Source organism: Cricetulus griseus, chromosome X (genome assembly GCF_003668045.3).
Source record: "Cricetulus griseus strain 17A/GY chromosome X, alternate assembly CriGri-PICRH-1.0, whole genome shotgun sequence".
In the NCBI taxonomy this organism is placed as follows: domain Eukaryota; kingdom Metazoa; phylum Chordata; class Mammalia; order Rodentia; family Cricetidae; genus Cricetulus; species Cricetulus griseus.
Genome location: NC_048604.1, coordinates 64,576,632 through 64,591,226, shown reverse-complemented (window position 1 = coordinate 64,591,226; position 14,595 = coordinate 64,576,632). Strand labels below are relative to the sequence as shown.

The 14,595-nt window shown below is 43.3% G+C and overlaps 1 protein-coding gene across 1 annotated transcript; it reads left to right on the top strand.

Annotated features, from left to right (window-relative positions):
- Nucleotides 1-1,112: 1,112 nt before the first annotated feature.
- LOC100767676 (toll-like receptor 13) lies at nt 1,113-10,467 on the top strand. The gene is given in 4 exon segments (XM_035449727.1): nt 1,113-1,126; nt 2,493-2,577; nt 7,447-7,503; nt 7,505-10,467. Coding segments are annotated over 4 exon segments (3,048 nt in total). The 3' UTR covers nt 10,397-10,467.
- Nucleotides 10,468-14,595: the final 4,128 nt, after the last annotated feature.

Below are 14,595 nucleotides of genomic sequence, written 5' to 3'. Positions count from 1 at the left end.
GATCATCTCCACCCCACTCCTCCCAGATCCATTCTGCCTCCCTGGACTCTTTCCCAATGTCATATCCCACACCACTAAGGAAAATGGACTCTCCCTTCCCCAGATGCCATCAGCTGTGACTAGCTTCAGATATCCCCTCGAATTCATGCTAGAGTGTTGACTGGTTTGCTCTTGTGCAGGTCTTATACTGGCAGTCACAGTTGCTGAGTTTATGAATGCAGTGGTCCTGTCATATCCAGAAGACAATGTTTCACCCTGGTCCTTCATAACCACTGGTTCTTTTTTTTCCCCGAGACAGGGTTTTTTTCTGAAGGTTTTGGAGCCTGTCCTGGAACTCTCTTTGAAGACCACCAAGCTGGCCTCGAACTCACAGAGATCTGCCTGCCTCTGCCTCCCGAGTGCTGGGATTAAAAGCATGTGCCACCAACGCCTGGCTACCACTGGCTCTTTTAATCTATACATTCATCTTCCAGGATGGTTCCTGAGCCTTGGGAGGGTGTGTGTGTGTGTGTGTGTGTGTGTGTGTGTGTGTGTGTCTGTGTGTGATGTACGTGTCCCATTTGTCTTAAACGTATTTTTAAGGTTATGTATGTTGATGATAATAGAGATTAATCTTTTACATTCAGTAGTGTGAAAGGATATATATTCTAAATCTAAACAATAGAATTTGAGAGTTTGAAAGTACATTAACTGCTGTCTGGGAAATGAAGACATATTTTTTTGGGAAAAAAACATGTAAATAAATGTTCATTGCAACTTCAGTCATAACAACCAAAGGCAGAAACAACTCAGATGTTCATCAGCTGATGTGGGTAAACCAGCTGTGGCATATCCACCACATGGATTCCTATACAGAAATGAAAAGAGAACAATCTGGAGCAATCTTTAAGGAATTATGTGCAATTTAAAAAATTAACCTGAGAGCATCATATGTTGCCTGATTCCATTTGTGTAACATTCTTAATGCTACAAACTTGTAGAAGCAGAGACCAAGTTAGAAGTTATTTCTGGTGCTGTAACCACTTTATACCGTGAATGTGATGGTAGATATACAAACATATCTGGATTTGATAACATTTTATAGAGCTGAGTTCATGCATGCAATTACAAGTATGACCAAGGAGAGGTGAGTAAGATTGGGGGATTATATGAGTGTTGATCTCCTGGTTATGATAACACAGAGGGAAACCAGGCCAAATGTACAAACATGTGCGTTAGTCCATTCCCATTGCTGTAATCCAGCTGAGGGGGTTTCAGTGCTTCATCTGTCGGTGCTGAGGCAGGCAGCCCCTTGCAGGAGTGAATGTATGGAGCAACAAAGCTGTTTCCTTTGTGGCTGGGGTGAAAGAGAAAGACAACGGGGTCTGGGTCCCACTAGTCTCTTCCAGGGCATGCCTCCAGTGGACTGAGAACCTCCTGCTAGGCTCTACACACCTCCCCTGCAGTGCCACAACTGGGGACTCAGTCTTTCTTATATGAACCTCTGAGGGACGTTCAAGGTTCGCGATATAGTGGCATTTCTTTGTATTCTTCCCTAATGCTGTATGGAATCTCTCTCTTTTTTTTTTTTTTTTTTTTTTTTTTTTTTTTTTTTTTGGTTTTTCGAGACAGGGTTTCTCTGTGTGCTTTGGAGCCTATCCTGGCACTCGCTCTGGAGACCAGGCTGGCCTCGAACTCACAGAGATCTGCCTGCCTCTGCCTCCCTAGTGCTGGGATTAAAGGCAGGCGCCACCAACGCCCGGCAAGAATCTCTATTTTCTCAATGTAAAAACATGTAATAAAAAACTAAGCTGGGGTGCTGGATACAGATGATTCAGCAGTTAAGAGCAGTGGCCACTCTTCCAAAGGACCCAAGTTCAATTCCTAGTACCCACACTGTAGCTCCCAACCTTCTGTAGCTCCTGTTGCGGGCATTTATATGGTACACACATACATGCAGGCAGAACACTCATACAAATAAAAATAACATTTTTTAAAATAAAAAGAATGCTGGGAATAGGGAGGTAGCAAACAGTGAGGTCCTGAGTTCAGGTCCTCAGAACTTACATGAAATATTGGGCACAGTGAGGGGACAGAGGCAGGAGGGTCCCTGAAACTCAGAGAGACACCAGAGATCAACCTGTGAGCCCACACACGTAAGTACATGTGCACAAGAACTCACTCATGTGCACACAGGCACACAAACAAGTACATACACTCCACACACAAAACATATGCAAAATAACACCAACAAAATGCAAGAACAACAAGCTAGCAGGGGTTCTTTGCCCTTCAATGAAAATGTCCTAACCTGAGAGGAAATTCTGAGGCTTTAAGAGAAACAGATCCCAAACACCTGCAAGGTGGTTACAGATCATGGGTTTAGTTTCTCCTCTACAAGCATTGTAGTGAATATGTTTTAAAGCCTTGCTTGAACCATTCTCAGAAAGGTTCTCTTGGTTTTGCAGTTTCTGCAGTGGGAGCCTTCCACATCAGAGCTGAATTTTCCTTAGCTGGGCTCTGGAGACTGGGGAAGCAAGCTCCTCCCTTTCCTGTGTGGATTTGGCAGGCAGGTTTAGAAGCTTATTGCATCTAAAAGTAGTCGCGTCTCTGTGGGGAGCATAAAAGAGTGGCTGTCTAAAGGCCAGTGCATAGCAAAGACACAGAAATGGTAGCTTGGCAAGCTTACAGGGACTGAGCAGAATCAAGAATAGAATCTGTGGGCTGAGACAGAAAACACCCGCCTTTCTGTTTCCCCTGTGAGTAAGCTAGTTCATATGTTCTATATTTGTTCATTCTTCCCCATTTCTCACATACTTATTTTGCTCCCTACTTGACTAGTGGAGGCCAAACCCCAAGTGTTCAGAGAAGTGAAGCTTTAGCATTTCTTCAGTAGCTTTGTGCTGGTTTGCATCTACTCATGTAAAGACAGACAGACAGATGCCCGCACACATGCACACACACTAAATTAAATTAAATAACGTAATGTAATTTTTAAAAATTCAGCTGAAAGAGCAGTGCCTTTGAAGCCTGGCTTGTTCCCTGCTTCTCTCTTCAGTGCTCTGGGATCCCACCTGCCAAGCCTGCTAAAGCCGGTTCCACACCTTTAAGAATTCTCTTTGTGTGGCTGTCAGGCCTCAGCTTCCTGGTCAGACTTTTGCTCTGTCTGCTCATTGTCTCCTCTACTAGCCCTGCCCCAGGACAACTTCACTAATGATGCTGCCATATCTGTCCCTTGAAGGACAGGATATTTACATGTTTAGAACATTTTTCATATTTGCCTTTAGACTACTTCATGGCTAGTTTCCTTTATTTCCAATATTCCTGTAGCAAACTCTGGTAGAGTTGAGAGCTTGTATCACTGTCCTTTTTGTCATCTCTGAGAACAAAGAGCACATTTATCTAGCAATGTCATCTTGCTCCACCCAGTTTCCTCCAGACACATTATGCAATATGGATTTACTACTTCCTCTTTCTTCTCCATTTCTTCCACCTTTCCTCCTTCCTCTCCTCCCCTTCCTTGCCCTATCGGCTCTTTTCATCTTTCTTTCTTTTTCCTTCCTTCCTTCCTTCCTTCCTTCCTTCCTTCCTTCCTTCCTTCCTGTCTTCTTTCCTTCCTTTCTTCTTCTTTCTTTCCTCTTTCTCAGTTGCACAGGTGGGACTTAGTTTCCTCAGCAAGTGGTTATCCTGCCTCAACTCCTGAGTGCTGGCATTATATGCATGGATTTCCATGCCCAGGAAAGTTAAGTTCTCTTGGTTTAGGAGAGCCTCGTGCTCTAATACCTGGTTCTATCCCCATCTCTCCTCTTGCATTTAGTTTTATAGAAAATCTCTCCTCTCTGTTCTGTTTCATTCTTGTTACCCTAAAAGATAAAAATAGCTTAAAAGCTGGGCATAGTGGTGCAAGCCTTTAATTGCATCACTCAGAAGACTGAAGCAGGAGGATTACCACAGTGCAGCCTGGGTTAAGAGTGAGTTCCTGGACCTGGGCTCCAGAACCGGACCTTTTCTCAACAACTACAACAACCTCTGCTCCACATCATTGGGTTAATTTCTTCAGCTCAGTTGTGGTGCCTGCTCTGTGATCCCAGGAATCTGGCACCCTTCTCTGATCCATGGAAACAGCCACCACTACCCTACACACAGAATCTTAAAAATTTAGGAATGGGAAGGAATGTTCTCAACTTGACAATTATCAAGAACTATGGCAAGTAATAATTAAGAGGAAGCTTATAGATGTCATCTCATTGACAAGAAGACATGCTCTACCACTACTATAATTTAATACAATATTAGAAGCTTCAATCACTTTCAGGAAATCAACACAAAAGAAAGGCATAGAAATGAGTGAACCTAAAAAGGAAAGGTATTACTTGCTGAAGGCATAATCATTAACAGATAAAACTACACTGTTTATAGTAGTGCACACATTTGATCCCAGAACTTGGGAGGCAGAGGCAGGAAGATCTCTGTGAGTTCAAGTTTGAGGCCAGCTTGGTCTACATAGTGAGTTCTAGGATGGCTAGAGCTACATAGTGAGACCTTGTCTCAGAAAAAAAAAACCCAAAAACAAACAACAAAAACCAACTAAACTAATGAAAATCCCTAATACAATAAACACTCATATTTAAAAAAAAATAAGAGAGTCGGGCTTTGGTGGCACACACCTTTAATCCCAGCACTTGGGAGGCAGAGGCAGGTGGATCTCTGTGAGTTCGAGTTCTGCCCGGTCTACAGAGAGAGTTCCAGGACAACCTCCAAAGCAATACAGAGAAACCCTGTCTCGAAAAAAAAAAAAAAAACAAAAAAAAAAAAAAAAAAAAAACAAGAGAATTCAGCTTGTTATGCTTATGATCAATGCCAACAAAATTTTTTTGTTTTGTTTTTTTGAGACAGGGTTTCTCTGTGGCTTTGGAGGCTGTCCTGGAACTAGCTCTTGTAGACCAGGTTGGTCTCGAACTCAAAGAGATCCGCTTGCCTCTGCCTCCCAAGTGCTGGGACCAAGGTGTATGCCACCACCGCCCAGCACCAACAAAATTTTGATACCCTTGCTGTATCAAACTAGAAAACAATTGGAAACAGAGTCCTCAAAATAACAAGACCTAAACACTTCTAGAAGACAGCACAGAAAACAGAGTAGCGGGCAAAAGGTCTCTGTGCTCACAGATAAACACTAGGGAAACTGGGAATGTTAAACACACAGGGTCATCTCCTCAACAAGGACTTGTTCACCTGTTTTCCACCCAGAAGGCTGGGAATGGATGTAGTTAATAGCCTGGTGAACTGTGCTATCTATAGAGCCAGGCCTCACCTGAGTCCTGAAGACTATTATGTTTGTTTATCCTAGACTCTTCCTCCCTAAACCTTTACTTGAACATTACTTCTCACTCTATAAACCCATTCTTATAGAGAGATGTCACTTGTACTTTACAACAACCTAGGTAACCTCTGTTCTATCCATAGGACCAGGCCAATCCTGACTCCCATAGACTTTTATGTTTACCTCAGTCATTCTCCCTACACCTTATCTTAAGCATTGTGTCGGAGTCAACAGAACAGATCTTTACGGAAGAGGCCATATGCACTTTGTAAAGAGTTTCAATGAAAACATATCTTAAGCTTTGTTGTACATGTAGGATTGAGTAAATTATCATCAGAAAACTTTTACCCCAAAATTGTGCTATGCTTGAATATTCCTAAAATAAACTGCCTAGTGACAGACTCTAGAAATTTGAACCAGCACCAGGTAAGTCATGCTGAACCAGATTTCCTTCTTGCCTCACATGGTTTGTTAATCTGTCAGTCCCGGTGTTTGCAGAGATCCAAACAAAACACCATCTCACAGAGCCTATTTTCACATGTAGTCCATCACTGCTGGGAAATGTGGGCAGCAAGAACTTGAAGCAGCCACATTACAACCATAGTCAAGAGTAGAGAATGAATGAATGCACGCCAACTGCTCAGCTAGCTTTCCCTAGTGTTAGAGGATTCAGAGCCCAACCCCAGGAAACGGTGCCACCCACTTTTAGGCTAGGTTTTCCCTATCAGTTAATGTTGTGAAGACAACCCCCTACAGATATGCTCCCAGGTTAATCCAATCTAGATAATCCTTCCCTGAGACTTGTCTCACTCAAGTCTACATTATTTCCAGTTGACAACTAAAACTAGCTACCACACTATATTATTACTGTTTTTGTTTTTTGTTTTTTGTTTTGTCAACAAAGGAGTTCATAGACAATGTTAAATTATAGAAGTGAAAAAAGAAAGAAAATGAAGAATGGTGATAAACAGGCGCGTCACTGGAAGAAAAGCTACCAAATATATAGACAGATACTCAGAATCACAAATACTCAGATACTGTGTTCTTGAACCTCACTAGTCAGGGAATCTTTTTTGTGGTGTATTTTTTAAATTTTATTTTAGAAACAATCTTATTTTACATATCAATCCCCCAATTCCCTCACCCTTCCATGCCCCCCACTGACCCCCCAACCCACCACCCACCCACTCCCCAAGGATAATGAGGCCTTCCATGAGGGAATCATCAAAGCCTGTCACATCATTTGGGGGAGGGCCCAGGCCCTCCTTCCTGTATCTGGGCTGCAATAGTATTCATCCATAGGGAATGGGCTCCCAAAGTCCATTTGTGCTCTAAGAATAAACATTGGCTCCACTGTTAGAGGCCCCATAGTCTGCCCTGGCTTCCTAGCTGGCACCTACAATCAGAGGGCTTAGTCAGGGCATCTTGCTCAAATTATATGAAGTTATCTCAGTGTTCCTTCATTTATCCTGCCTAATGTCCCCATCCCTCCCCTCCTTTTCATCCTTCAGTTCAGCTTAAGTACAAAGCTTTACCTACTCACCTCTCCCTCTATAAAATGTAAATTGTGGTGAAATCATCAATCATATGACCTTATTCACATTGAGGCAGAAGTGATGTGCATCACATATGACATTCTGTTCCCCCAACCCATCCAATGCTTCAGTAGTGATGGCATTTCAGCTATCAGCCCACAAGACAAGGGGGTGTGTTTTATTGTCAGATGGAAGAGGAGGATGGGGAGGACTTCCCGATTTGCATGAATTCAATGACACACAATGTTGCCTCTTTTGGCTCTGTGTGCTGACATTTTTGCTTGAAAAAAAAAAAAAGAAAGAGCAGCAGCCTTTCTTGATAACAGAGTGTTCAGGAAATGTGTTTTGAAAGTTGGTGTTGAATCAGACAGCGGTGGCATACACCTTTAATCCCAGCACACAGGAGGCAGAATGAGGCAGAGCTCTGTGAGTTTGAGGCCAGCCTGGCCTACAAATAGAGTTCCTGGACAGAAAGGCCTGTTACACAGACAAACTTTACCTCAGGGAAAAAAGTCGATTCTGGGATTGATCTTTTTTGTTTCTTTGAAGCAGCTATAAGATACTTATTAGGGAAGAGAAATTTGAACTAGAAACCTCTGTTTTTCTTTGCAGCAAAGTCCGTATGTAAAGGCCATGCCTTTGAACATGAGCATCGCATATGTGAAGGAATTTTTTTCCTGTTGTAACCTGAATGCCTGTGGCAGTCAAGATGAGTTGGGGCAGCTCCGTGCCTTCTCTACAGCTCCTGCTCATGTTAACAGGGCTTTCTCTGCTGTCTTTGGTAGAGACATATGGGTTCAATAAGTGCACACAGTATGAATTTGATATTCACCATGTCTTCTGCATTCGGAAGAAGATCATCAACTTGACAGATGCCATTAGTGACATACCTAGATATACTACTCACCTCAACCTGACACATAACTACATTCAAGTCCTTCCTCCCCGGAGCTTCACTAACCTGCCTGCTCTGGTGGACTTGAGACTAGAGTGGAATTTAATTTGGAAGATTGATGAAGGTGCCTTTAGGGGACTTGAAAATTTGACCCTTCTGAATTTAGTGGAAAATAAGATTCAAAGTGTGAATACCTCCTTTGAGGGCTTGTCCAGCTTGGAGACCTTGCTCCTAAGCCACAATCCGATTACCCATATTCACAAAAAAGCCTTTGCTCCTCTTGTCAAATTGAAATATTTGAACCTATCTCGAAACAACATTAGTAATTTTTCTGTTATCCTTGAAGCAGTCCAGCATCTTCGGTGCCTGGAGTACCTTGATCTTACTAACAACAACATTGTCTACTTGGACCACAGCCCCAAGTCATTGGTTTCTCTGATCCACCTGAGTTTTCAGGGGAACAAACTAATGGAGTTAAACTTCTCTGCTTTGTCACTGCCTAACCTAGCCACTCTAGATGCTTCCCAGAATGGCCATGGAGTCATTCATAATGTGTATCTGGAAACTCTGCCCCAACTGAAGAGCTTGAATCTGAGTGGAACATTAGTGAAATTGGAGACGCTTTCAGCCAAACACCTGCAGAATGTAAGGATTATGGACCTCAGTAACCAGGAGCTCAGACATGGTCACTTAAATATGGAAACTGTTTGTCACCTCCTCAGAAACCTACCCATGTTAGAGGCACTGGTTTTCCAGAAAAATGCCACCAACACGGAGGGCATTAAACATCTGGCGAAGTGTACCAGACTTTTTTTCCTTGACCTGGGCCAAAACAGTGACTTGGTTCATCTCAATGACAGTGAGTTTGATGGTCTGCCAAGTCTCCAAAGGCTGAATCTGAACAAATGCCAGCTTTCCTTCATCAGCAACAGGACTTGGGGGTCCCTGCAGAACTTGACTATCCTAGATCTGAGCAACAACAAGTTTAAAAGCTTTCCAGATTTTGCATTTTCACCCTTAAAGAGCTTAAAGTCTCTCTTTCTCTCAAGAAACCCCATCACAGAACTCAATAACCTGGCCTTCAGTGGGCTATTTTCACTGAAGGAGCTCAACTTAGCTGGGTGCTGGATAGTAACAATCGACAGGTATTCCTTTGCTCAGTTTCCAAATTTAGAGCTCTTAGATCTTGGATCCAACAACATCCGGACTCTCAACCGTGGGACCTTCCGATGTCTGAAAAAACTCAAGGTTTTGATTCTCTCCCACAACCGCCTGGAAATTATGGGACCAAGAGCATTTTCTGGTCTCACTTGCCTACAACAACTTGACCTGGTGTACAATAGCTTGTCATATTTTCATGAACACCTTTTCTCAGGCCTGGAAGAGCTGCAGGTTTTGAAACTCAGTTTTAATAAGATCAAATATGAAACCCCTAAGACACTTAAATATCCTCCATTTATGAAGCTCAAGTCTTTGAAACAGCTCAGCCTAGAAGGACAACAAAATGGGCTACAGGTTGTTCCAAGCAACTTTTTCCAAGGATTGAGTAGCTTGCAGGAATTACTCCTAGGAAAAAATCCCTCTGTATTCCTGGACCACCACCAATTTGACCCTCTGATTAATCTCACAAAGTTGGATATCTCAGGAACAAAAGGTGGAGACAGAAGTCTCTATTTAAATGCTTCCTTATTCAAAAAACTCAAAAGGCTAAAGGTTCTGCGCCTTGAAAATAACAACTTAGATTCCTTGGTTCCCGGCATGTTCTCCAGCTTACAGAGCCTACAGGTCTTATCTTTAAGATTCAACAGCTTGAAGGTCATCAATCAAAGTCATCTGGAGAATCTGAAATCGCTGATGTTTTTTGATGTCTATGGGAACAAACTTCAGTGCAACTGTGACAATATGTGGTTCAAGAACTGGTCAATGAACACAGGGGAGGTCCACATCCCCTTCCTTCGAAGCTACCCCTGTCAGCAGCCAGACAGCCAGAGTTTGCTTATAGATTTTGATGATGCCATGTGCAGTTTTGACTTGGGAAAAGTCTACTTCTTATTGTCCTTCAGTACAGTCCTCACCACCATGGTCTTCTCTTGGTTCAGTGCCAAGATGATTTCGTCTCTGTGGTATGGTTTGTACATATGTAGGGCTTGGTACTTCACTAAATGGCATAAAACAGAGAAGAAGTTCTTGTATGATGCATTTGTCTCGTTTTCAGCTGCTGATGAGAAGTGGGTATATAAAAAGCTTGTTCCTGCCCTAGAAGAAGGCAGCCAGACCACCTTTAAGCTCTGTCTTCACCAACGGGACTTTGAGCCCGGCATTGACATCTTCGAGAACATCCAGAATGCAATCAACACAAGTCGGAAAACTTTGTGTGTGGTCAGTAACCAGTACCTGCACAGTGAATGGTGCCAGCTGGAAGTCCAGTTGGCCAGCATGAAGATGTTCTATGAGCACAAGGATGTCATTATCTTGATCTTCCTTGAAGAGATCCCTAACTATAAGCTGTCCACCTACCACCGACTCAGGAAACTCATAAACAGACAGACGTTTATCACCTGGCCAGAGAGTGCTCACCAGCAGCCACTCTTCTGGGCTCGCATTAGAAATGCGTTGGGCAATGAGACTGTGGCGAAAGAAGATGCACATCTAACTGTTGTTGAGTGACTGAAAGCCTTACAACCCCAAATCCGGCTGCGTAATGTTGCCCAAAATACATGTAACCGCAGTCTGACTAAATGAACCCACTCTTAAGGGACAAAGGCATCAGGAGTTGCTTGCAGCTATACGACCTAAGACCATTTGAATAGTGTTCTTCAGGCAGCCAGGAGAGTGCACAGAACTGCTTGGAAAACTTTCAGGAGCAGGGTCCCACGGTGATGGGACTGGATAGGTGGAAGAAATTCCTGTTTTATTAAGGAGAGGAGTGGAACACCAGTCACCTGCAACTCTGTCTTGCGTGTCTCTGAGATAATTGTGCAAGTATTTTTTTCCAAACCAGTTCCTGTCGAGAGAGACTGTACTTGTTGTGTACCAGTTTCCTCCAAGATTAAAACCTTCCATCTTGGAGGGACACTTCCTAAGATGGATGTTTACATGGAGATAAAACAACAGGATGTTCTAAAGGGAGAGTGAGATGTTCCATCCTGCAGGAAAGCTTGTTAAGACAGGAGATAACTCAAAGTAGTTTCACCAAGTCCCTGATATTGACCAGTTACTAGGTCCCTCCATCCCCAAGTTATAAGCAGTGAAGCTGCTGAGAGATACTCTCAGACAAGCCTAGCTGCCTGGAAGTCACTCTCCATCCTGTTAAGCTGTCTGCAAGTTGTGCAGTTTGCTCTAGGTTTCCAGCTTTTGTTAGATGTCCTCCAAGCTTGGGTGGGCTTTGGTGATGCAGCTGTTTTTGAGTCATTTCTGGTCCTATAAATAACTCTTCACTCATGTTGTGTAAATAAAACTCATTGATTCACCAAGTTGGGCTTTGGTGGTATCCATTCTTTGGCCTGTGATCAGTTGCCTGTCTTTAGTGAATAGACAATTGTTCATTTCTTCCCAGAGTAGAGTCCCATAACAGCACTGTACTGCTAAGAACCCGTAACAACAGAAACAAATAACAAAACAAAGACAACACGACAGGTGGTGGTGTCCCAGTACTCAGGAGGCAGAGGCAGGTGGATCTCTCTGAGTTCTAGACTAGCCTGGTCTACAAGAGCTAGTTCCAGGACAGCCTCCAAAGCCACAGAGAAACCCTGTCTCAAAAAACCAAAAAAAAAAAAAGAAAGAAAGAAAGAAAGGAAGAAAAGAAAAAAGGACAACACAACAAACAACCACATAAAAACAAAAAGTAAGATAAGGAAAAGAAAAGGAGTTGCCTCCTAAGTGATTCTGGTCTTTGACTGATGTCCCAGACGCGCACAACTATTGGAGTTTTTAATCTCTCTCTCTCTCTCTCTCTCTCTCTCTCTCTCTCTCTCTCTCTCTCTCTCTCTCTCTCTCTCTCTCTCTCGATGGGGTATCTTTGTGTAGCCCTGGCTGTCCTGTAACTTGCTCTGTAAACCAGGCTGGTCCCAAACTCGCAGAGATCTACCTGCCTCTGCCTCCCGAGTGCTGGGATTAAAGGCGTGCACCACCAATGCCAGGCTCAAATCCATCTTAAGATGTCTTAAAATGGCATTTCTATGAAGTCTATGTTGCCCAACTATCCTGGGTGATATCTTCTCCAACTCTTCCTGCACTGCTAATTCATCAAGCCCTCTTAAATTGATACATCGATACAATTACTCTCCTAAGCTTTTGTGCTCTGAGTTGGAGGAAAAGTTGATTTACAGACCTCAGAAACTGTAATGGAAGCAACACAGATTCTAGCTTAAAAAAAGATAATTCATTGTTGTTTTCAACACCAGTACTAGACTATGGACTGGTTTTCTGTTTTGAGGTTTCTGAACCCTTACCAAATGCATGTTTTTAAAGTCTAAGCTGGGGCATGGCCCTGGCATTATACAAAAGGGCCGCCAAGTCTTACTGGCAGGTATTTTGTACAAAAGTGCTAAAAAATCCTTAGGAACCTAAGTCAGATTAGGTGACAGGGGAACAGCACTTCCCATTTCAGACTGTTTTCCCAGAAACAGAAGCTTTTTTCTAAGTTGCTGCCTTACTTCTAGTTTCCCCCTTATCGACAAGATTCTAAGACAGTTTTTTTTTTTTCAACTGGGGCAACAGGTGTCTACTTCAATATGCCCTAGTCCACGTGTGGTATCCTAATGAAACCCACTCCTTTCTACTACTTACTCAAAGATTTTGGTCTTTTTTCTCCTTTTGAAATAAGTTCTTGCTACATACTTCAAGCTGGGCTGGAACTCAAAACCTTGTTGTGGCCTCACAGTTTCTAGGATTACAGGCATGCACCACCATACACAATTTAGTCCCCAGTATTTTTATACACAAAGAAGAAATGGGGGACAGTTCTGAGCCATGTTGATCACTAATAATATGTCCACTGTCCAAACTAGACCCTGGGAGCCTGTGACTCTGCTGCTTCTGGGCGATGCTAGTCAGTGTAATTTTGCTGAAATCACCACACCCATTCCTTCCTGAAGTTCTGTCACCTTCCTGAGGGTGGAGTTGCTTTTGAGTAATGGAAGGGACGTGCAAAACTGTGTTCCTCTCCAAGTCTTGGGCAATCTTCACCTGTCTGGCTGATCTGATAACTGCACGCTTGCTCCCTCCGCCCCGTGGTTGCTCTCTTCTCTGCCCTCCCTGCATGCCAGGCAGAAAAGAGGTGGGATCCAAATAATCTCAGCAGGCATAATAACAGATTTTCTTGGATGGGGAGAGCACTGTTGTCTTCTCATTCTTACTGATTCTTTCACAGCAGGGAAATCAAAGCACAGGCTAAGATCTAACACAACTAGCATACTACATTTATCGTAATGAAAATAACTTATCTCACATAACAGAAAAAAAGACTAAGATCACTGGGCAGCATGCTGGTCAATGACCTAGGAGTTCTTGGAACTATGTGACATGAGGGTTCCAATGCTGTGAAGACGATGGTGACTGAGGGCTAATAGGAAACTGTACTTAGGTACATAGAGGTCTAGGGTTTCTTGACAGAAAAAGTAAATAATTAACTACTCAGACTAACTTCGTTTTGGAGAGAATGAGATAGGCATTTTCTAGGAAACTAAATGTGCTTCAGAGATTGGAGCACCCTGTGTAAACTGGAAATATAGCTGGGCATGGAGGTGCATGCCTTGAAACTCAGCATTCTGGAAGCAGAGGCTGGCATATCTCTGTGAGTTCAACACCAGTCTGGGCTACAGAGTGAATTCAAGGTTGTTCAGAATTTCAAAATAGAGATCACAAAGCAGTCAACCAAGCACAAGGACCTTTGGGCTTTGGGCCCTTATGTGAGGGCATCTGTCACATGTCCATGAAGGTGGTCTTTCTTGTTGTTATCAGCTTTACCCTGACAAGATCAGTCTCCAGAGAGAAAAGAAGTGGGGATTTGCCCAAAGCATCTAAAAACCACTTCAGTAAAGGGGTGGATACTTGTTGCAATCAAATGATCCTGCATCTCTGAAGCAATCTGAGGAATGGACTGTGGTTGGCCTTTAAAAAGAAGTAGGGATGGGCTGGACAGATGGCTCAGAGGTTTAGAACACTAGCTGTTCTTCCAGAGGTCCTGAGTTCAATTGTCTGCAACCACGTGGTGGCTCACAGCCATCTATAATGGGATCTTGTGCCCTCTTCTGGGGTGCAGGCATACATGCAGGGAGAACACTGTATACATAATAAATAAATAAATCTTTAAAAAAAGAAAAGCCAGGCTGGGCGGTGGTGGCACACGCCTTTAATCCCAGCAGGCAGATCTCTGCGAGTTTGAAGCCAGCTAATTCCAGGACAGCCTCCAAAGCCACAGAGAAACCCTGTCTCAAACCACCCCTCACCAAAAAAACAAAAAACAGGAGGTGGTGGCTCATGCCTTTAGTCCCAGCACTCGGAAGGCAGAGGCAGAGGATCTCTGTGAGTTCAAGATCAGCCTGGTCTACCGAGTGAGTTCCAGGACAACCAAAGCTACACAGAGAGGCCCTATCTCGAAAACCCAAAAAACAAAATAAAATAAAATAAAACAAGAAATAGGGGCTGAGGCCGGGCGTTGGTGGCGCACGCCTTTAATCCCAGCACTCGGGAGGCAGAGGCAGGCAGATCTCTGTGATTTTTAGGCCAGCCTGGTCTCAAGAGCAGTGCCAGGATAGGCTCCAAAGCTACACAGAGAAACCCTGTCTCGAAAAAAACAAAACAAAACATAAAAACAAAAAAGAAGAAGTAATAGGGGCTGGAGAAACGGATAGATGGTTAAGATT